General features: G+C 46.9%; 1 protein-coding gene and 1 long non-coding RNA gene across 6 annotated transcripts; one reads left to right on the top strand and one right to left on the bottom strand.

The window, feature by feature from the left end:
* Nucleotides 1-1,778: 1,778 nt before the first annotated feature.
* Nucleotides 1,779-2,735, top strand: LOC120673609. Its single transcript, XR_005674702.1, has 2 exons — nucleotides 1,779-2,124; nucleotides 2,212-2,735. It is a non-coding gene; the product is annotated as an uncharacterized LOC120673609 (long non-coding RNA).
* A 75-nt stretch (nucleotides 2,736-2,810) lies between these two features.
* Nucleotides 2,811-7,873, bottom strand: LOC120673608 (beta-glucosidase BoGH3B-like). 5 transcript variants are annotated; one of them, XM_039954537.1, is made up of 11 exons: nucleotides 7,618-7,865; nucleotides 6,436-6,738; nucleotides 6,022-6,226; nucleotides 5,663-5,753; nucleotides 5,409-5,554; nucleotides 4,913-5,156; nucleotides 4,730-4,834; nucleotides 4,392-4,574; nucleotides 4,040-4,241; nucleotides 3,166-3,649; nucleotides 2,811-3,042 (listed from the first exon to the last, which is right to left on the bottom strand). In XM_039954537.1, the coding sequence occupies exons 2-11, from the start codon at nucleotides 6,650-6,652 to the stop codon at nucleotides 2,910-2,912; spliced, it is 2,010 nt and encodes a 669-aa protein (XP_039810471.1). In that variant the 5' UTR covers nucleotides 6,653-6,738; nucleotides 7,618-7,865; the 3' UTR covers nucleotides 2,811-2,909. The 5 variants fall into 5 exon arrangements, with proteins under 5 accessions (XP_039810471.1, XP_039810472.1, XP_039810475.1 ...); XM_039954538.1 differs by lacking the exon at nucleotides 7,618-7,865 and adding an exon at nucleotides 7,313-7,330; XM_039954540.1 differs by lacking the exon at nucleotides 2,811-3,042 and having other exon boundaries at nucleotides 3,500-3,727; nucleotides 7,618-7,871.
* Between the last annotated feature and the right edge of the window lie 15,924 nt (nucleotides 7,874-23,797).

Below are 23,797 nucleotides of genomic sequence, written 5' to 3'. Positions count from 1 at the left end.
ATATATATTACTAAAGCGAGAAAGGTTTTTGCCTAAATTTTTAGTTTAGTTCGTCTTGTATCGTTGACATGTGGGACTTAGTCCATCCCATATGCAAGTCGGACTAAACTTTCGTCAATCGAAATCCTAATTGTAACCTAGACAAATCAATTAGGATCATAATCGGACCTCGGATAAATCAATTGGAATCCCAATCGAATCCCAAACAATTAATATCTCGCATAATCACAACATGATATGTACACAAATAACAACACAAAGTTGGTGATATTATTTTGTTGATGACATTATGTAGATTTATTATATTACCCGTACAAACGTACGGGCACTATGCTAGTATATTACTAAAGCGAGTAAGGTTTTCATCTAATTTTTTTAGTTTGGTCCATTTGGTTTGGTGCGTTTCATGTCATTGACAAGTGGAACTTAGTCCATCATGTATACGAGGCAGACACGGACCAGCACCCCCTCCATCCACGATCCGATCACACATCCCTACAAATAAACGCATGGGCACCTATATATATATTCAATACTTACACAACTTTGTCTGTAGCAACGCACAGACATAAATTTTTGGTTTGGTCCGTCTCATATTATTGACAGGTGGGTCTTAGTCCATCCTGTATGTGAGCCGGACTAACCCTTTCTGTCCAAGACTCGACCATGTAGATATCTACAAATCAAGAAACGAGCACTAATACGTATCCGCTACTTACACCAATTTTGTCCGTAGCAACGTACGTGCATAATTATCTTGTATTGAAAAAAAAGAGTACAGGATATTTCTTTTTTAAATAAAGGTCCCTGAGTAACTTAGAAATTATAACAAGATCCTCCTTGCTACTGTTCTTCATCTTCCTCGTAGCAGACTGCCAGCATTGCTTTACCCCAGCTTGAGCAACGCACCTGGGCCCTGTTTGGTTCTTTAGCCCTTAGGCAAATTTGAGGACTAAAGTTTAGATTTTGAATTAGTCTTCTAAAGTTTAGCCCTTGGGTTGTTTGGATTCATGGACTAATTTGAGGACTAAAGCATATATCCCAATTATTGGCTCTACCTTTCATGCATGCGGTGGGGAGAAGAGTGACTTTTCGGTCGGGCCCACATAGAAATAGCTCCAATAAGCATTAGTTGGAGGGGCTATTTTTTTAAGAAAAGCTAATTCACATTAACTCTAAATAGCCCCACCCGTTTGGATCATTTGGGGCTAATGGGGTTAAAAGAGAAGGGTCTAATTTTTAGCGCTGAATCCAAATGATGTTCACCTTCCATCTTCACCTTTCGAAATCAGAGAGTGGAAAAAGAAAGAAAAACAAGCCTGTATAACATCTTTTTTCCCCGACAAAAACGCATCCATACATTTTGGTCGATGTGGAGTGAATGCACACACATGACGACTGAATCAGGGGCTGTCTCGCATCTTCTACTGGAAACGCATGAGGAAATCCGTGCAACGTGACGACCCACCCGTCGGGTGCCCGTCCAGCATCGCGTCGCACCAGTAGAGCATGGGCGACCAGTTCACCACGCTGTGCGGCACCACCAGGTCCTCGTCCAGCCTCACGCGCACCGTCAGCGGCTCAGCGCCACGCGCTCCCGCCTCCCGCGCGGAAAAAAATGGGGGGACGCCCCGTTTTTTTTTTTTGAAAAAAAATGAGTTACGCCCCGGGCGCACGGCAGCTCGGTTGCGCCCCTGTGTCAAATTGTGATTCACGTGGATCAAAGTGACCGGTGAGCGGCTCACCCTCACTTGCGTGCGATCCCATTCGCGATGCCATTTCGCTGCAATCTGACGGTGATGCGCGAGCGCGACGGCTCGGCTCCCTCGGATCGGCTTCCGCGCGTACCCCATCTCAGGCGTCCTCAGCTTGGCTCGGCCTCCCTGCTCTGATTCTTCGCCTCCTTCCTCTCCAATCGAGGGCTTCCGCTCAAATCCTCGGCGGCGGCGGCGGCGGCGGCGGAGGAGGAGAAGCCTGCCCCCTCGCGCGACTCCGTCCCCGCTCGCAACTTCTTTTGTCCACTCCGTGCCTCCCTTCGCCGACCATCCGCGCGTGCAGGGGCGACGTCGTCGTCATCAACGTCCGCAACCATGGCGACAAGAACATCACCATCCACTAGTACTTGTAGGCACAAGCAAGCTAGCATTCGATAATCCTTCATCATAGCGTCCTCTACGCTGGTGCACGAACCTGATGCTGCTCATCGTGCAGGCACGGCGAGGAACAGCCGCGGAACCCGTGGTCGGACGGGCCGGAGTACATCACGCAGAGCCTCATCCAGCCCGGCGCCGCTTTCGCCTACCGCGTCATCCTTTCCCAGGAAGAGGGCATGCTCTGGTGGCACGCTCACAACGGCGCCACCGTCCACGGCGCCATCGTCGGCCTCCCCGATTGGAGAGGAAGGGGACGAAGAAGCGGAGCAGGAGGCTCGCGCTGAATCGACGTTGGAGGAAGCCGAGCCGAGGATGCCAGGATGGGGTGCGCACGGAAGCCGATCCAAGGGAGCTGAGCCGTCGCACATCACCGTCAGATCACAGCGGAACGGCATCGCGGATGGGGTCGCACGCGAGCGACGGAGCGAGGGTGAGCCCGGGGCGCACCCTATTTTCTTCGCGAAATAGGGGCTACCGGCCGTGTTAGGTAGCCCCTATTTCGACCAGTGCTCTGCATGGGTAATTTTTTTCGAACAGCAATTGTACCGATTTTCGCCAGATATTGAGACTCTGAACTTTGTATATACCTGCTTGATGTATACGTCCTCCACTTTTACCTCGTTAGGCAAGGTAAGAAAACAAGACAACAAATGATAATTTGAGGAAATAATAGACTGATTAATTAATGGTCAGCAACGGCATTTTGCAGAGGCATCATCAACAAGGCAACATTAGACATGGTTAATCATACAAAGACTACATACGGGCAGCTGGGTGTTGAAATACGCCTATGCCCAAATCATTGATCAGTATCAATGACAGTAGAGAGCACAGTACAACATGTATCACTCTTTGCTTCGTATCTCCCAGATTGTTAACACCAGAAAACCTGAAAACAGCAAACAAGATGAAACGCAGTGATGAGAAGCAGACGAGACAACCCGTCTGGTGCTATTCTATTCAAATTGTTTTCAAGACAAAAGCAATAGTTCGATGAATTTAAGATGCTTACCCTGGCAATGATGAATTTATTGTCAAACCAAAGCTGAAAGGATAGAGTGGATCATAGTGCGGATCTCCCACATTCATGGGCAGCTGGTCCACAGACTTGAACCAGGTGCGTGGGAGCTTTCCAGTAAAACCATAGTCCCCGAAAAGTAAATCAGCGACACCCTGACCTTCGGTGCCAGGTAGCCAAGCAGCAACAAGCGCTTCCGTAAGTGGAACATATGGTTCAATCACAACAGGACGACCAGAGACGATAACCACCACACATTTAACTGCAGAGCACACAGTTCTGATCGTGTCTGGACCAGGGTCTAGTATAGTGAGGTCAGTGCTGTCACCTACTGTTTCAGAATAAGGTGGCTCCCCAACAACAATGATAGCGAATGAAAAGTCATTATGCTTTATGAAATTGTCGTCAGGATTCTCGGAGTAGACGACAGGCGTTGAGTCGGCAACAGTGGACTTTATGGCATCAAGAATTGTTGTCCCTGCAGAGGAAATTTGACCACTGCGATGAAAAATATAGAAGATGCTGCTGCTTTAGGTAATTCAATTATCACGAGCACCTGAACCAAACACAAGAGTGTGCCAGGAAGTTAATATATTCCAATTTTCCCCTCAGGAATCATGTCAGTTCAGTAGGGCAATAGTGTCACTGTCAGCACTATGCTGTGAATCATGTACATAAACAAGATACCTAGCTGTATGGAAAATAACTATAATGCATGCTGATAATTTAACTTGGGAATTAATTTTATCCCATAAGCAGATAGAATCTGAAAAAATAATACACATAAATGCAGTTCTTGATGTAATTAAATACTTTCAAGGTCTCGACTTGAAGACAAAAGAATCAAATGTATACCAAAGCCACATACCAGTCGTGATATTCCCAGTGGCCCCCATCCATTGAATTGACCATCCTCCACACTGGTAGCCCAAATTGCTAGCATGACTTCCAGCTACAAGGATCCTTCTAGCTTTCTTTGGAAGAGGTAAGAATTGCTGATTGGGAGAATTTCCATTTTTCAAGAGAACAAGTGATTTCCTGACAGCTTCTCTGGCCAATTCCCTATGCTCCTTTATAATGTAAACATTACAGTTATTAAGTTGCTCTAGCATGAAGACCAACCTAGTCATCCATGATAACTGGTGTTTGTTCACTATTTAACTTGAGAAGGTAGCGTGCAAAATGTGGAAGTAATATACAATATGCTATCTTTTACCAACCTTCTTTCCAAGCTGATCTGCAAAACTAAGATCAGCTAATGGGTTCTCAAACAGACCCATCGTAAATTTGACTCGAAGGATACGCCTCACAGCATCATCAATTCTGCTCATATTGACGATACCCTTGCGGACAAGAGATGTCAGATCGTCAATGTATTCAGTGTAATTGTATGGAACCATGACCTGGAATTGAGGTGAACCAAAGTTTGTAAAGAAAAATGGTGGAAAAGAAAACTTCATTTATCGCAAAATCCATGTTTCCAGTAGAAGTTAATCAACCATGTATGAGTAGCTAGTATGAAAACAAACAATAAGTTTGTCAACAGAAATCCACATACCATGTCAATCCCAGCATTTATTCCAGCTTGCACAGAATAAGTATAGTTTGCACCAGGAGGTGAGGTGATACGGTCTATTCCTAGCCAGTCCGATATCACAAAACCCTGCCATCCACCCATATGCAAAATTTAGTTCTAGATCACAGCAAAGTAATGTAAACAAAGTTACAGTTTGTTACTGACTCTAAAATGTAGTTTGGACTTCAGGTAGCCAGTGACTAGATCATGGTTGGCATGCATTTTTACACCATTCAAGCTTGAGTATGACACCATAATAGTTGCAACACCCTTTATGATAGAGTCATAATATGGTGGCATGTGAACGCTTAGCAGTCCATGTTCATCAATGATAGTGTTATTCTCATTGATTCCATTATGAGTCCCACCATCACCAACAAAGTGTTTAGCACAAGCAGCAACTTTATCCCTGCAAAAACCATAAGCTGAGGTATAAGGATAAGACAAAAAAAATCTTTTCACGCTGCAAAATATTAGCACTGCTTCCTTCCCAAAACTAATTTCAAACGGATAGTACATAATGTACTGATAGAGTGCTGCCATCAATGCATACTAGATGATTAGTTTCGAACTATTACTTTAGATAAAGATGCAAGTATGGGCCTACATCTATGATTCTACCATACCATTTTTTTCAACATTGAGAAAAATAATATCTTACTTTCCGGCTACATATGGAACTCCCTTGGTATGATTAACTGGGATCTCTCCCTGCAAGCCAAGGATAATATCTGTCATCTGCTGGACAATTGTGTGATCTTCACTGTAGCTCTCATAGCATCGTCCCCATCTTGGATCTCTGCAAACCTAAACCAAGCTATAAGAATATTTTCTGATCAATATAACTTCTAGTGAAACAAGAATATACTAATATTCTGCATAACAGAATCAACAAAACAGTGTATATGTTCTTACCGCAATACATGGAGCAAAAGTATATTGAATGCCTGTTGCCCGCACTTCAAGAGCAGTTGCTACACCAATCCTTCTTACGAGGTCAGGATCCCTAACAACACACAAAAAAAACGAAGATGATTATATATCTATACATATTTGTTGAAATTGTTTGCATGATATGCTTGCCAACAAGAAACAAGTTTATGTTGCCAAATGGGTACGAATTGCTTTTAGAACATTGTATCCAGCAAAGCAAACAGTACCATTTTATTTAAACTAATCAACAAAAATCATGATAAAAACTGTGGCCTTGTAGGAGGCATGTAGGATGCTTGTCATATTGCAAACATGTAGTATGTAGATTATCAGAGACATGCCTTGTAGCTCCAAGCCCGATGTTGTGAGGGAATAAGGTGGCGTTGTAGACATTGTTATTACCGTGAACAGCATCAATCCCATAAACCATAGGAATTCCTAGACGTGTTGATAAGGCACCTTTCTGGAATTCATTTACCATGTTAACCCAAATTGATGGACTGGCCTGGGGAGCAGGAACACTTCCACCACCACTTAAGATGCTACCTAGTGAACAGCACAGAAGTTCGGCATTATAAGTTGCATAACCACAGACTTAGGTATCATAATAATGTTACAAAGCAGGCAAAGCTGTGGAGTGCTATAGGCTTCATTTGTCTATATCTTCCAAACAAAATCCATATGCAAGACAGAAAACATTTCCAATCACCCTTATAATGCTCATGTATGTTTAGACGTGCTCATATAGAATTTACCTATGAAGTACTTTTTCATGACATCTGCAGATGCAACCTGCCGTTCTATCTGTGTCATTTGGCCAATTTTTTCAGCAAGGGTCATCCTACCAAGAAGATCCTTGATTCTTGTGTTGATAGGCTGCTTTGGATCCTTGTACTTCATGTATTGTGCATCTCCAATCGAAGCAAAACATAGCAATAGAAGGCATGCCCAAGAGATATTTGTGCTTGTCATTCTGAAAATTTCTATAAAAGAAATTCCTTCAGATAGTTGATCTGATGATCTTTATCTCTGATCCTCTGGGGAATTTGAAAGAGACCCTAAATCAAAATTTGGACATGGAAGCAGTTAAAATGAGCTTGCAGATCACAAAGAAGAAAGTGAAAGTATGAAGAGAGCAAACGAATTTCTTTTGTGGGGCACAACAAATAGGCTTTGAGACATGGCCTAATAATTAAGCAATAAAGTACCTCCCCACAGGTTTTCTACAAGAAAAAGAAAAGCACATTGCATCTGCTATGATACTTTTCCTTATACAATTCAAAAGAAGGAATGAACCTATCTTCTTGAGGAAAAACTATTGATACCTCCTTACAACTTTTCCTCCTTGCATGTTTACTCATCCCCAAAAGCGGATTTCGCACCAAGGATTTACTCACATATCAAGTTAAGTATCTCTATCAATGTCCATACAGCACAAGTGTCAGTTTCAGATCCAACTACAGTATACAGCTCACTGGACATGACTGAAAGAGAACTGTTTCCAGCGGCTAAAAATAGAAGAATTGGAACTCGTATGGCAAGTACTTAGTCGTATGGTCAAACCAAAAAAAAATGAAAATGAACACATCAAGTAAAATATTTTTCAGGACCGGAAGGGACTGAGAAACCAACCACGCGGTAAGTCAACTCAAGCACATCCCCGTCGGTCTCGTAAAATACTGGCCGCCCCAGCATGAACTGAATCGATGCAAATCAGCCGACTGCCGACGGCGCGACTCTACAGACTACAGGGGGGGTGCCACCCCCATTTCCACGCTTGTTCTCGCAAAATAAACGGTGCCGCCACCCGTGGAAATCCCATTCGCGGAGTACTGTGGCTGATCTAGAAGGAGAGCAGCGGCAGGAGGAGGCAACAGCCGGTGGCGGGCTGGTGGCGGGTAGCGAGGTGGGAGAGTAAAGTTGGGGATTCTCCTTACCGCGGAGCAGCGATGGAGGAGTAAATGTGGTCAGCGTCCGCTCCGGATAGCGAACAGGACCTGAGTTCAGTCGCCGCCCCTCGCACACGCACGCGCGCACCGGCGAGGCGCCAAGGCCCGACGAGAAAGGGCGGCGGGGCGGGGCGGGGGGAGGGCACCGGCGCGCGGCTTGCTCACTGCGCCGCGCCGCGCTTTGTAGGTGAGGTGTCGGCTTCGAGTCGCCAGTGGGCCACCCCGTGTCGGCGGCAAGAGAGCAGGCAGACGCAGACGGCCACGAAAAGAGTGTGAAGACTGACCTCCCAACCGGGCACACACGTCATCCCGGTCATTTCCATCTGAGGGCCGGCAGGAGGAAGAAGAAGCAGAGTGGCGTCCGGCAGCACTCCGGTGACTGAGCGAGCACCTGCAGGGTGGCCGGAGCTCCGAGGATTTGGCCCATGCACCCGAAACACAAGTTCGAGATAAATTCGATCAGGCGTGATTGTGCAGTGAGTAATGATGAACCGGCCGATTTGCCATGTCCAACTCGGCATGTGTCGAAAGCCTGCAAGCTCCGTTAGGTTTCTGATTTACAAGAGTAAGGGGTGTTTAGTTGCGTTCCGTAAAATTTTTGAAAAATTATCTTTTTACATTTGAAGTATTAAATATAGACTAATCACAAAAATAATTACAGAACTCGTCTGTAAATCGCGAGACGAATCTAATGAGCCTAATTAATCCGTCATTAAAGATTGTTACTGTAGCATTACTGTAGTAATTTAGCATCTGATTACAGTCTAATTAGGTTCATTAGATTCGTCTCACCATTTACAGACAGCAGTCGCAATGCGTTTTTTATTTCGTCTAGATTTAAGTCTCCATGCAGGTGCCGGAATTTTTTTTTGGAATTTTGAATTTTGTAACTAAACACGGGCTAAGACCGACTCCAACAGCCATACGCAAAAGCATACTTCCTCCGTCCAGAAAAGAATGCAACTATGGGATTCGTGCTGGTCAAACTAGTTCAATTTGACCAAACTTATATTAAATAATATTAGTACTTATATATTCAAATAAATTTATTATGAAAATATAATCTATAACTAATTTAATGGTACTTATTTTGTGTTATGAATGTTATTATTTTTTATATAAATTTAGTCAAAATTTAAATTATTTGACTCCTCGAAAAATGAAAATTGCATTCTTTTGTGGACGGAGGGAGTGCACAGAGCACTGTGCATCGCTGAACGGACATCCAACAGATTGTGCAACCGGCGATGCATTTTGCTTCGTGAGGAGAGAGGCTCTCCTTGAAGGCATACAGCCCGCGGGCCAGGCGAGCCGCGGTCGCCGTCGACCCCTCCTCGCCGCTGTAACGACCCGGCCCGAGATAACGGCTAAGATCTACTCTACACGTTGAGTAGACCACACCTGCTAATTAACTCTCTTGCGCTTTCGTCCCCGCTTCGCGCAAAAGGATCAATCCGGAGTTACTAGCTTCTCGCGACTGGCTATTTAACTTGGTCTGCCTCTCGTTCCGTTTCCGGTATGGGACTAAACTGGGAAGTACAGTGCCGCTGCTACAGTAACCGCGACGCTGCAGTAGCCTTTTGCTACAGTGTCGCACATTCGGTCCGGCCCAAATGGCCCACGGGCTGTGACAATCACCCCCTGTTGAGGACATCGAACCAGTTTACCCATACGGGACAAAGGAGCAAGATCACCTCTCTTGGGCCACGTCCCATACGTCTAGTGCTAACGATCCCATGTGCCACGTCCGTGGGTTCACTGCTAGCAGCCCATGTGTGTCCGTCCACATGCTGTTGGCATCTGTGTTTCCACGCGTCGACCTGCTCATGTACGTGGTGTGAAACCGCGAGAGTATGGATCTGATACCCCAGTAACGACCCGGCCCGAGATAATGGCTTAGATCTACTCTACACGTTGAGTAGACCACACCTGCTAATTAACTCTCTTGCGCTTTCGTCCTCGCTTCGCGCAAAAGGATCGATCCGGAGTTACTAGCTTCTCGCGACCGGCTATTTAACTTGGTCTGCCTCTCGTTCCGTTTCCGGTATGGGACTAAACTGGGAAGTACTGTGCCGCTGCTACAGTAACCGCAGCGCTACAGTAGCTTTTTACTACAGTGTCGCACATTCGGTCCGGCCCAAACGGCCCACGGGCTGTGACAGCCGCCGCCCCATCCTCGCCGTAGCCGCGGTCGCCCCCTCCCCCTCCCTCCCTCTCCACGCTGGGCCCCTGGAGCTCGAGCAACGGAGGCCCGTGGCGGCCTCAAGCTCCGCCGCCTTGAGCTCCCACCGCGACCGTGGCGGCAGCCCGCAGCGGCTCGGGTCGGCCGGCCTCGGATCTGCGGCGGCCCTCCTCCCTTGGCGCGGGAAAGGCCATGGCGGCCTCCTCCTGTTCCTCCGCCGCCGGCCCATCCTCCCGCCGCCTCCCTCCCTCTCCAGGCCGACGGAGGAGCAGAGCGGCGGGTGAATCCGGGAGCGGCGCGTCGATCCGTGGCCGCCGCCTTGCAACCTTGAGCGGGGGGCGGTGGCCACGGCGGCCACGGCGACCGCGTACGTCGTGCTGGCGCGCGGCATGGCGCAGGAGCTCATCCCCACGACCTCCGCGCCGCGGCGAGCTAGGCCGCGTCCCTCGTCCGCGCTCGCCTTGAGGCCCGGCGCGCGGAGCGCCGCACCGGCGCACCTCGTCATCAAGTGCGCCATGGGGTCGTCGTGCCACGACGGCGACCGCGGGCTCTTCGATGAGGTGCGCCAGTACCACGCCTCCCGGATCGACCCGCACTCCATGCGCCGCCTCTGCCTCAGCGGCGGCGTCTCCTGCGCCAGGAGGGTCCTGTCCATGGAGCACGGCGACTCCATGACCGACGTCTTCGAGGGCGTCGAGTTCACATGGGCGTCCGTCGCGGGGTAGGGCCGGAGCGCGGCCCTATCCGAGTCGCTGGAGCTCAGCTTCGACGCCGAGCACACAGACAAGGCGCTGGGCAGCTACTTCCCCTTCATCACGGCTACGGTGGAGGAGGAGCACCGCCAGGACCGCGCTGGCCTCTCGGCGTGATTGCAATTGCGATTGCTCGCCTCTGTTGGAGCCGGTGATATGAGAGGGGAATGGAAAATACTGTAGACACAAGGCAAACGCCAATTTTCCTCTCCAAAATGCCTTTTATTGTTGGACTCAGTCTAAAAGAGCAAAGATGTCTCGGAATGGGCAAACACCCTGGGACATCCACAAGGTTCTGAATGCAGTCGACAAAGCTATGGTGTTGACAGGGTATGCATCGATCAATGGCGAATATTTGAAGTCTGGAGAAAGTGAGAGTTGATGGTACGTAATCTGCAGTAGCAGCAAGTGAAAAATGGCACTTCGGTGCCTAAAAAGAACCCCCACCCCGTCGCTCCCGCAAGGCGACCGGGGGGCTCCCTCGCGCCGGCGTTCGTGTCCCCACCAGCTCCTTCACAACCCACGCCGGGGCCCGAGCTGGTCACCGGAAGTCCGGCGGCCGGCGAGGAAGGCGGCGGCGGGGCGAATCGGCCCGTGGGTGGCTCTGGCGCCGGGGCGGGACGGCGCTAGGGGCCTCGGCTTGGCGGCGCGCCGGTGCATCATCGGCGCGGATCCGGCCTGCCGGCGGGCGGATCCGGCCCTTGCACCACCGGATCTACTAGTCCCGGAGTTCTACACGGTGGTTGGCGAGGCGGGTGCGTGGTGCGGCCCGTCGGCGAGCGGAAGCAGCATGCAGGGCAGGTGGCGGCAGCGGCGGCTTGGGACACCAGTCCTGGCAGCCCGTCGGTGCGCGGAGGCGGCCGAGCGATGCCGCGGCGCGACGAGGTTGGCGGCCGGCGTTTCTGGGCTCCGGCGGCCGGTTGCGCGCATCCCGCGGCCGGTTCTGCGGAGTGGCGGCGGCCTACTGCGGCACCCGTTGCTCCACGTAGTGGCATCGCTCGCCACACTGCTCATCATCACCGCCGTGGCCCTGACCGCTCTTCTGCCGGCGACAGCGTTCGCGGCGGCGTCGTGCAGGGTCGGCGACGACTTTGGCTGGGAAATCGGGGGTGGACTACGACGCCTGGGCCGCCAGCAAGAGGTTCAAAGTTGGGGACATGCTCGAGTTCCTGTACTCGGAGGCATTCCTCAATGTGGTGGTGGTGGACGCGCAGAGCTACGCGTCGTGCGCCGTGCCGAGCAACGCGCCGACGCTGGCCTCCGGGGACGACCGCGTGGCGCTGCATCGGGCCGGCCGGCTTGCAGCGGTGCTGCCGGGCGGCGTTTGCGGCAGCGGTGGCGAGCATGCAGTCTGCCGGGACGGCTAGGTCGACGACGGCGGAAGCGGCCTGCAGCTGCAGTCCCTGGCGATGGTTGGCCGCGGCGGCCGCCACCGCGGCCAGGTGACGGGCTGGCATGGGCCGCTTTCATCAACGCGTGTGAAGACGACTGTGGCCGGTGAGGGCCTCGGTGACTTGCGTGCGGTGACGGCGGCAGGAAGGCAGTCTGCGCGAGGTGCGAGGAGGCATGACCATTGGCGCCGCCCCTGGAAAGCCTTCCACGGCCGTGGTCCTGGGCGTGTCAGGTGGGGTTCTTGCTGCGTACGGATGGGATGCTTTGGGCGAAAGCCTTTGACTGTTTTGCTGGCAGCGATGACGGCGGCGCCTTAGGGTGTCGTTTTCCCCGTTGGGGGCGTCATCTTGTATCTCCATCCCTGCGGCACGGGTTCTGAAAGGACCTTAAGATGCCTAGAGGTGGGTGAATAGGCAATCTGCAACTCAAAGACACTTAAAAATTGTCAGACGCAGACTCAGCCCGGATACTCCGGGTATAAGCCCGGATACTCCGGGTTTTGTGGTCCGGAGTATCCGGAGCTATAACCAGAGTCTCCAGGTATGAACAAACTGAAAAGAAACTGCAGGAATCTATGTATAAAATATAGATCGAGCTAAAGTACGAGTACCAGGGTTCCTTAAGATTGATATCCAACAAACAAAACTCACTAGAAACTCGTGAGTGAGTAGATCGAGCTCAAACCCTAGAAAAGAAGTCTCACAAGCAAATAACAATGAAATCAAGTAAATTAACACGAAAGAGACAAGGATTTGTTTCCTGAAGTTCACACCCGAAGGTGCTACGTCTCCGTTGAGGAAGGATTCGAGAGACGGTGCTCAAGAAACCCTATGCTCCTCTCCCAAGGGCGAGATCACCTCTCAAGCCCAAGGTCACTTACTATGGATTCCTCGGTGAGGAATGGAGCTTACAAACTTCTTTTGCAGCTCACAACCTTGATTGAGCAGTCACAAGCATGCCTAGCCGTCTAGGAGCACAAGGCTCCAAAAGTAACAAACTCGAATCCGCGGACTTGACCAAAACCAAGTGCTCAAGAGGTGGGAATGAGGCTCACTAGCACGAATCCTTGCTCTTGCTCGCTTCTCACGCAAATCCCTCAAAGGAATCACTCAAGAATGAAGAGAGGGGAGTGAGAGAGATCTCTTTTGGCTTTAGGAGGAGTTCAGCTCGAAGGAATGGCAAGAGAGACTGAACTGAAGGAGAAGAGGGAGTATTTATACCCCTTGACCCAAAAATAGCTGTTGGGCGAACAATTACCCGGAGACTCCGGGTATATGCCCGGAGACTCCGGGCAACCCTAATTTTTCAGCCCGAGAACAGCACCCGGACACTCCGGGCAACGGGGTCCGGAGTATCCGGCCCTATACCCGGAGTATCCAGGTTAGGCAGGATGAAAGCTCATGTTTTGCTCTTTTGAGTGTATTTTGTGGCTCACATGTGTTTGTCTAGGTTCTCTTGAGCACAAGATTTAAATCGAAACCCTTGAATCAAGTCCCTCTTGATAGTACGGCGTCCCTATACTCAAATTTTAAATATAAAATCTAATATCATGAGTACACTTAAACACTGCCTTTTTATTTCCTTTTTGGGGGCCATACGTCATCATTTGATTCACCTATACATATTCATCACCTGCACACTTGCTCAATTACATAATTAAATATACATGTGTTTTGTCATTATTCACCAAAACCCACTTAGGGGCCTAGATCACTTTCAATCTCTCCCTTTTTGGTGATTGATGACAACCCACATGTAGCTCATTTGATTAACATAAAACAATAAACATCTAGCATATAAGAGCTCCCCCTTAATGTATGCCATGAACTTTGAATTTCAATTTTGACTTAACATGTCAACAATTGACATATATCAAGAGAACCACAAAAACTCCTATATGTTTAACAGTGGGGTGAACAGGTGCGTACAAAAACATGAGTGATGCATATGACATGTTATGCTCTTAATAAAAAGTGTGTCTGCCAGCGAGACTCGGAGACTCCGGTCAGGTAATCCGGAGAATCCGGCCTGTAGCCCGGAGTATTCGGCCCTTCTGAACCAGAACACAGAAAAACAGTCACCAAGTCAGAGAAAGAATTCTCACACTAGCACAAATTCCTTAGAACAGAGACAAATATGAAAGCTAAGCACAGAGTAGCACACATTACAAATGTTCTCACACCACATAGTCCTTACAAAGATCAAAGGAGTTCGAAACGAAATGGAAACAAGTTCAATACAAGTCGATACAAGCCCAAATGAGTACATAAATGACACCTTCACTCCCCCTTTGTCATCAAGTGCCAAAAAGGGAATGAAAAGGAGCATGAAGTCTATCTACTCATCATCTTCATCTTGGGCGACGTCCTCGGAGGTGTCCTCATCTTCAGCTGAATCGGGGTGCTCGCGGTAGTCGAGGGGCGCGTCTTCCTCGGTCTCCTCTTCCTCATCAAAGATCTCTGGGCCACTTGGAGGAGCACGGCGAGAGGAAGTAGAAGCACGACAATGAGGAGAACGTGCTTGGCGACGAGCACGAGGAAGTGGAGCATGAGCCGCAGCAACAACAGCCTCATCGGCGGCATCCTACTCAGCAAATGGATCATCGAAGGCCGGGAGCTCGCGGTGCGTATCCAAAGGAAGCCCCATGTGACCCCGAATCTCATTGATCGACCTTGCGTTCTCATGAACATCTTGTGCAATGTTCCTGCACATTCCGAACAAGCTGCGGAGGGCCCTCTTCACAAAAGAGTCATGGTGACGGTGACGAGACGATGAAGAGCCACCCAAAGAAGATGGAGCAAGATCATATCTTGGGTTTCTTGTTGCACCGACATGAGATGGAGGAAGAGGTGGTGCATCACCAGAGCGGGCACGGAGGTGAAGAGGTTCATGCTTGATCGTCTTTGGAAATGTGACCTTTGTCACCCCCTCAATCATGTACATGATATACGGTGCAGTAGGAAGTGACTTCTTGGCCTCAATCATAGTCCTTCTTAGCTCATTCCAAATGAAGTCCATGATGCAAAAAGGTTTTCCACTAGGCAAAGCACGGGCTAGAAGGTTTACTGCATAGTATCTAAGTGCCACGGAATCACCATCCTTTGCATCAATGGTGGCTCTAAAGAATTGATTCATTGCATAGTATACCGGTAGGAGATAGTTTGCCTTTCCTTCCTGAGCGCAAATAGGATTGAAGAACAAGGTAGGTACTTGATATGGCTTGAGTTGTTCCTCAACATGAATATGATCTTTTTTCTCATCCTTAGTGCCAAGTCCAAGTATCCTAGAGAAGGTCATGTAATCTACTCCATATTTGACTCCCTCGGTGGTCCAATAGAAAGCAATGTCCTTTTCATCATAGTACAAGGAAGAGTGAAATTGACCTAGGATCTCCTCATTCCAATCATAGCGAAAGCCCATGATGTCATAAAAACCCATCTCGCACTTATCCATAGCCTCATTAAAGAATGGATCCTTCATATCTTCATAATATTTCCAATCCATGTACTTGCATGGGACAATGGGAGCCCGAGACTTGCGCATCACCACTGAGGAATAGAAGTCTTCAGGGAGTTTACACCAAAAACGCCTCTCAAGACCTTCACTCTTGTCATATTTGTAGACTTTCTCCTTGCGTGCCTCCCTAAGTGCCACATCTTGCTTGTAGTAATTCCTTTCCATCTCAACCGCAAAGCCAGGAACAATTCCAGGTCTATGAAGCCTTGGAATGCTTGGATAGTTGCGCTGCTCAGAAGAGTATTCAACTTGCAAGAGAGGAGGGGTTTTAGGACAAATGTCATGAGCAATACCCTTGCTTGTTGGAGTCGGATGGGATGGAGGAGCCGCGGGTCGGCTTTGCATAATGTAAGGAGCTTTCCTTGGCTCCTTTCTTGAACTGCTGTCTGCGGGTTCCTTGCCCGCGCGATGTCGTGGACGCAGTTCCCTTGAAGGGTTTGGATGGGGATTCTCCCTTTGAGCACGAGGATCATGATGCCGCTTTTGCCTTCTTTGTTCCACATCCTCCAAGGACTCACCAGCATGTGGCATCACCATGCCTAAAGAATAGATAAGTAACATCAAGACCAAGCTGGATAGGATTTGGAGGAAGAGGATGTGCCTGTGGTGATCCAGTCCAGAGACTCCGGGTATATCCCCGGAAACTCCGGCCCCGAGGGTCCGGAGTATCTGAGTGTATATCCGGAGTATCCGAACTCGAGCACCTGAAAACCTAGGTTACAAAAATCTAAGGATTTTGCCATGGGATTTGCGTGAAACTTGAGCGAAAGGTTCCTACACATGCTAGGAAGAGATGCCCTAAAGATCTTTCAAAGAAACCTACGGCATTGGGAGATCGGGCGATCCGAAGTTCAAAATACCTTTGAGACCGTTGAGAGCGCGGGAACTTCAAATCCAAAGCCTCCCCGGAGTTTCCGGAGGAGAGGAGAACCTTCCTTCAAGGATTGACGAGTTCTTGATGGTTGGAAGGTCGAAATCACCGCTAGGGCGTGAGATGAGGTGAGGGGAAGAGAGGAGGCGGCGGCGGCGGTGAAAAGGACTTGAGGACGGTTTGACCCCGACACCCTCGCAGTATATATAGGAAAAATTAATTATCCGGAGTATCCGGCCTTTGGACCGGAGAATTCGGACTGTCCGGAGACTTCGGGTATCAGGCCGGAGACTCCGGTTCCCCCTCAAACTGAGCAGAAAAAGGCTCAAAAGAACTTGATCTAGATGGATTTGGTATAGATAGATTTTGAAGATCTAAAGGTGTGAGAGAAATTACTCGACTCAAGATCAGCCAACAACCAATCAAGGAGAACAATGATCTCAAGTGAGTAAAGTGAAGAATCAAACTTTTCATAAAACAAAAGTCACACATTCTTGAAAGTTTTCAAGATCTTTTCATTTTGAGAACCACTTAATCTATGATCACTCAAGTGTATGCAGTAATTCAAGTTAGGTTACGAGAATCCAAGATGTTTAGTTCATTTCTCAAAGCACAAAACCTTGAGTCATCTAGAGGCTTAGTAAAGATATCGGCAAGTTGCCCGTCGGTGCTTACATGTTGTAAAGCAATATCTCTCTTAGCATCATGATCCCTTAAGAAGTGATGACGAATATCTATGTGCTTTGTTCGGGAGTGTTGTACCGGGTTGTTTGCTAACTTGATTGCACTCTCATTGTCACAAAATAGAGGAATTGCATTAAAATGACAACCAAAGTCACTCAACGTTTGTCTCATCCACAAGAGTTGTGCACAACACGCACCGGCGGCGACATACTCGGCCTCCGCCGTGGACAAGGCAACCGAATTTTGCTTCTTAGTGCTCCAAGCTACTAAGGACCGGCCGAGGAATTGACAAGTCCCCGTAGTGCTCTTTCGATCCACTTTGCAACCGGCATAATCCGAATCGGAATAGCCAAGTAAGTCGAAAGATGAGCCCTTGGGATACCATAAACCAAGGTTAGGAGTGAAGACCAAATATCTTAGGATTCTCTAAACCGCCATCAAATGACATTCTTTCGGATTAGCTTGAAATCTTACACACATGCACACACCAAGTATAATATCAGGCCTAGATGCACAAAGGTAAAGAAGGGATCCAATCATGGAGCGATATACCTTTTGATCCACAACCTTGCCATCTTCATTGAGATCAAGATGCCCATTGGTTGGCATGGGAGTTTTGATGGGCTTGGCATTTTCCATGTCAAACTTCTTGAGCATATCCTTGATGTATTTGGTTTGACTAATGAAAGTGTCATCCTTGAGTTGCTTGGTTTGAAATATGAGGAAAAAGGTCAACTCACCCATCATAGACATCTCAAATCTCTTTGTCATAATCCTACTAAAGTCATCGCACCAAGTTTTGTTAGTAGAGCCAAATATAATGTCATCGACATATATTTGGCACACAAAGATTTCTCTATCAACTTTGCGAGTGAAAAGAGTAGGATCAGCTTTGCCTATTTCAAAGCCTTTCCTTAAGAGAAAGTTCTTAAGGCATTCATACCATGCTCTAGGGGCTTGCTTGAGCCCATAGAGCGCCTTATGGAGCAAATAGACGTGGTTTGGGAATTTGGGATCTTCAAAACCCGGTGGTTGCTAAACATATACTAACTCGGAGAATGGTCCATTAAGGAAAGCACTCTTCACGTCCATTTGATATAGCTTGAAATCATGGTGAGTAGCAAAGGCAAGCAAGATACGAATTGACTCAATCCTAGCTACGGGAGCATAAGTCTCACCAAAATCCAAACCTTCGATTTGTGTGTAGCCTTGAGCAACCAACCTAGCTTTATTTCTTGTTACCATGCCATGTTCATCTTGTTTGTTTCAAAAGACCCACTTGGTTCCCATGATATTTTGCTTGGGCCTTTCTACTAAGGACCAGACTTCATTCCGAGTGAAGTTGTTCAATTCTTCTTGCATAGCCATCACCCAATCCGGATCATCCAATGCTTCATCTACCTTAAGAGGTTCCAAAGAAGAAACAAACGAGTAATGTTCACAAAACATAGCCAAATGAGATCGAGTGGTTACCCCTTTAATTATACTTCCAAGGATATTATCCATAGGATGATCCTTTTGGATTATGTGATGAACTCTTGGATGTGGAATGGAGGATTGATGTTGGATTGGTTCAGCTTTTCTATCATCTTGAGATTTATCTTGTTGTTGAGTTGTTGTTTCAGCTTGAGTGAACCGGATACTCCGGTCTGGAGTCCGGATACTCCGGTCATTATGTCCGAAGTCTCCGGCTTCATATCCGGAGTTTCCGGGTTTTGCAGCGGATGTAGAGGTAGATGGCCCTTGAAACATCAACTCATCATCATTATCATTGTCCACTTGTTCTTCAGGCTTTATCTCACCAATCGCCGACTTCTTGATGGCTTGACTTGATAATTCTTCCATTTCTACAACATTATCAACTTGCTTCCCTTGAGAGCCATTAGATTCATCAAATGTCACATCACACGCTATTTCAACACAACCGGAGGTTTTGTTGAAAACACGATAGCCAAGAGCATTTGAGGCATAACCAAGAAGAAATCCTTCATCAACTTTAGGTGCAAACTTAGAGTTCTTGAGCTTCTTGTTTAGAATGAAGCACTTACTTCCAAAGACTCTAAAGTAAGACACGTTAGGCTTTTTACCAAGTAGAAGCTCGTATGCCGTCTTGTTCAAGATCTTGTGAAGATATAGGCGGTTGATTGCATGACATGCTGTGTTGATTGCTTCCGCCCAAAATTGATCCGAGATCTTGTACTCATCAAGCATTGTTCTTGCGGCCTCATTGAGAGTTCTATTTTTTCTCTCAACAATTCCATTTTGTTGAGGGGTGTATGGAACCGAGAACTCATGACCAATGCCCTCTTCATCTAGAAACTCTTCTACGTTAGTGTTCTTGAATTCGGTACCGTTGTCACTCCTCACTTTGTTGATCTTAATCTCAAATTCATTTTGAGCCTTTTTTGCAAACTTCTTAAAGGTCTCTTGCACTACACTTTTGTCATGCAAAAAGAATACCCAAGTGAAATGGGAATAATTATCAACAATGACAAGACCATATTTGTTACCACCAATGCTAATGTACGCCACCGGGCCAAAGAGATCCATATGTAGAAGTTCAAATGGCTTGGTGGTGGTGACGATGCTCTTTGATGGATGTGAAACACCAACTTACTTCCCGGCTTGGCATGCACTACAAACACGATCTTTCTCAAAAGAAACATTTGTTAGTCCTAGGATGTGATCCCCCTTTAGAAGCTTATTGAGATTTCTCATCCCAACGTGAGCTAGTCGGCGAAGCCATAACCAACCCAAGCTAGACTTTGCTATCAAGCAAGCGTCAAGTTGAGCCTTCTCTTGAGAGAAGTCCACAAGATAGAGCTTTCCCTTGAGCACCCCTTTGAAAGCAACGGAGTCATCGCTTCTTCTAATGACGGTCACACCCTCGTTAGCGAACAAACAATTGAAGCCCGAATCACAAAGTTGTGAGATGGACAATAAATTGTAACCAAGTGACTCAACTAAAAGAACTTTTGAGAGAGTGAACTTTGAGTTTAGATTAATGTTACCGGTACCGAGCACTCTTCCCTTTTGATTTCCCGCAAAGTTAATGAAATGATCTCCACTTGATGCGGTTATTGTTTCGAACATACTTCTTTCTCCGGTCATATGATTTGTGGATCCACTATCAATCACCCAAGTTGATCCACCGGAGGAGTATCCCTACAAAACAAAGTTACTCTTTTCTTTTAAGTACCCAACAATACTTGGGTCCTTTAATGTTAGTCACAAGAACTTTGGGCACCCATACATAGCTTTTCACTTTTGTGTTCCATGTACGGTGTTCTACAAACTTGGCAACCACTTTACCACGGTGGTTCCTTAACAATACATAATCGGCATAAAAAAGGATACATAAGATGATTCTTGCGCCTTGATCTTGGTTGGGTTAGAGGCTTTGAACTTATCTTCTTTGAATGAGGATGCAGCAATCTTAGCACCCTCATCACATGTTGTCCCTCTCTTGATGAATTTGACATGACCACTTTCTTGAACCACATCATTTGTCTTGTGAATGGGAGTGGTCATGTTCACTAGACCTCCTTGAGCACCCAAGGCGGTCTTGTTCTTGTTCTTGATAAATGGAATGGCATGTGGAGTACCTTGCCCATTCATACCAAGTCCATTACCTTTTTCAAACCCAAACTTGCTCATGTATCTTGACCCAAATCCTTTGGTGTGTTTCTCAAACTCACCTACCCTTGTTGAGGGATTTTTCTTTGGGACTTGAGTATGTGATGGAGCCCCTTCTTGCAACAAATGAGTGAGTCTAGACATTTCTTTCTTCATTGCATTTATCTCAACATGGTTAGTAGCACAAGTTTGAATATCGATGTTATAGCACCGTGCACAACCATTACTTGTTGAAGGACTAGATGAATTAGATGTCTCTCTAGTCTTAGAAGTACTTTTCCAAAGAGTATTAAATTGAACTTCAAGTGCCGTGTGATTAGCTTGTAAGCTTGACATGCTCTCTTGAAGTTTCTCATTATTCTTCCTTAGGAAAGTGTTAGTGACATTGACAAAGAAAAATTTTCTAGTCAAATCATCCACTTTTTCTTTTTCACTAGAGAGTGACTCTTTCAACTCAAGAAGAGTGCCATTCTTGACTTTGATTGAGTTCACAAGCATCTTGTTTTCCTCCCTTTCATTGGCGAGGTCCTTTTCAAGAGCCTTAAATTTTTCCCTCTCAAGTCTAAGCAATTCTTCTTGTGTTTCGAGTCGCATCCGCTTCATCTAGTTTCATAACTAATTTCATCATTTTAGTTGCGGCCCCTTTACCATATTTCTTGACTAGTTTAACAACTTCTACTTCATTATCCATTTCATCGTCCGATGAGTTTGGAGATGTTATCTTGGAGTTTTTAGCCATGAAGCACATGATAGGATCTTCATCCTCATCGTCGGTGAGATCTTCAAACAAGCTTGTAGGATGTTGAGATGATGTCTTAAAAGCCATGGTTGCAACATCTTCTTTCTCGGACTCACTTTCTTGTTGTGAATCCCATTCTTGACCAAGATGAGCTTCTCTGGCTTGCTTCTTGCTTCTTGTATCTTGATCTATATCTCTTGGATGTGCTTTCTTTGGTGTCTTTATTCTTCTTCTTCTCTTCCGGGCAATCGGCAATGAAATGCCCAACTTTGTTACACCCAAAGCACGGCCTATTAGATCTTCTTCTTGGCTCATACTTCTTCTTCTTCCCAAAGTTTCTAAAGTTGCTTTTCTTCAATACTCTTGTCAAGTTCTTGATAAAGAAGGTCATTTGCTCATCATCAAGCTCGTTATCATCATCATCACTACTAGTGCCTTCATTTTTTGAGGATTGGTTTGCCTTTTCTTTGCCTTTTGACTTAGCTTGAAGTGCCAACCCACTATTCTTGGCTGCTTGTTCTTGAAGCTCGGCTAGATCTTGGTTAATCTTGACTCTCTTCAATTGATCATGGTGAGCCTCAATTCTTCCAAGGACATTCTCGGCGGTGAAGTGCTTGAATCCTCTTTCAGCTCTAATCAAGCTAGGTAGAGTAACATCCCTAGCCATATACACGGTCAAGAGCTTGTCCACGATCTCACGGTCACCCCACTTGTCACCACCAAGAGATTTGATTTGATTTGTGATCTTCTTCATGTGGTTATACATCTCTTTCACACCTTCATCCTTCTTCATGGAGAATAAGCTCAATTCATCTTCAAAGTTTTGATTCTTGATTCACGTACTTTTCTTGACCCTTGATGGTTCACTAGGAGAGTGTCCCAAGCCTCCTTGGCGGTTTGTGCATCTTCTATCTTATTAAATTCTTCGGGGCTCACGGATGTGTGAAGCATGTTCAATGCTTGAAAATTTCGTTGGAGCACATATGATTGAATGGGTGTTGGAGTTTCATCTTCTTCCGGTAGTTCACACCCAACCTCTACAACCTTCCACACATCCTTGTGGATTGCATTCATGTAGCCGTACATCTTTGTCTTCCATTGATTGTATCCGGTCCCATCAAAGAAAGGTGGCTTGCCCATGTGGATTGATGCATTGTGCTCACTAGGTAGTGAAAAAGTGTAGTCATGAGCAACTCTTCGATAATCACCTTTGCCTTTTGACCTTGATGAGCTGCCCTTGTTTGAAGAGCGTGAGGCTCTTCTCTTGGAATCGGTGTCGGGGTCATCACTAGAATCAATAATAACTCGGGAGCTAGACTTTTTCTTCCTTTGCTCCTTCTTTTTTTTCCTCCATGCCTTCCACTTCTCATAAGACATCTCATCATCGGATGTCTCGTCTTCACTTTCTTCTCCACCATTCTTATTCTTTTCTTTCTTGTTGTTGTTGGATGGCTCTGCATTCTTGTCCTTGTTTCTTTTATCACCGGAATCGTCTTTTTCACCCTCGTCAACCGGATTCTCTGGATTATTTTCATCATCCGACATCTTGACATCTCCGGACGGTTATGCCCTTTGAATGGAGAACCTGGATCTGATACCAATTGAAAGGACCTTAAGATGCCTAGAGGGGGGGGTGAATAGGCAATCTGCAACTCAAAGACACTTAAAAACTGTCAGACGCAGACTCAGCCCGGATACTCCAGGTTTTTTTGTCCGGAGTATCCGGAGCTATAACTAGAGGTATGAACAAACTGAAAAGAAACTGCAGGAATCTATGTATGAAAAGTAGATCGAGATAAAGTACGAGTACCAGGGGTTCCTTAAGGTTGATATCCAACAAACAAAACTCACTAGAAACTCGTGAGTGAGTAGATCGAGCTCAAACCCTAGAAAAGAAGTCTCACAAGCAAATAGCAATGAAATCAAGTAAATTAACACGAAAGCGACAAGGATTTGTTTCCCGAAGTTCACACCCGAAGGTGCTACGTCTCCGTTGAGGAAGGATTCGAGAGATGGTGCTCAAGAAATCCTATGCTCCTCTCCCAAGGGCGAGATCACCTCTCAAGCCCAAGGTCACTTACTATGGATTCCTCGGCGAGGAATGGAGCTTACAAACTTCTTGTGCAGCTCACAACCTTGACTGAGCAGTCACAAGCACGCCTAGCCGTCTATGAGCACAAGGCTCCAAAAGTAACAAACTTGAATCCGCGGGCTTGACCAAAACCAAGTGCTCAAGAGGTGGGAATGAGGCTCACTAGCACGAATCCTTACTCTTGCTTGCTTCTCACTCAAATCCCTCAAAGGAATCACTCAAGAATGAAGAGAGGGGAGTGAGAGAGCTCTCTTTTGGCTTTAGGAGGAGTTCAGCTCGAAGGAATGGCAAGAGAGACTGAACT

Source organism: Panicum virgatum, chromosome 5N (genome assembly GCF_016808335.1).
Source record: "Panicum virgatum strain AP13 chromosome 5N, P.virgatum_v5, whole genome shotgun sequence".
In the NCBI taxonomy this organism is placed as follows: Eukaryota; Viridiplantae; Streptophyta; class Magnoliopsida; order Poales; family Poaceae; genus Panicum; species Panicum virgatum.
This window is presented reverse-complemented; position numbering and strand designations above follow the sequence as displayed.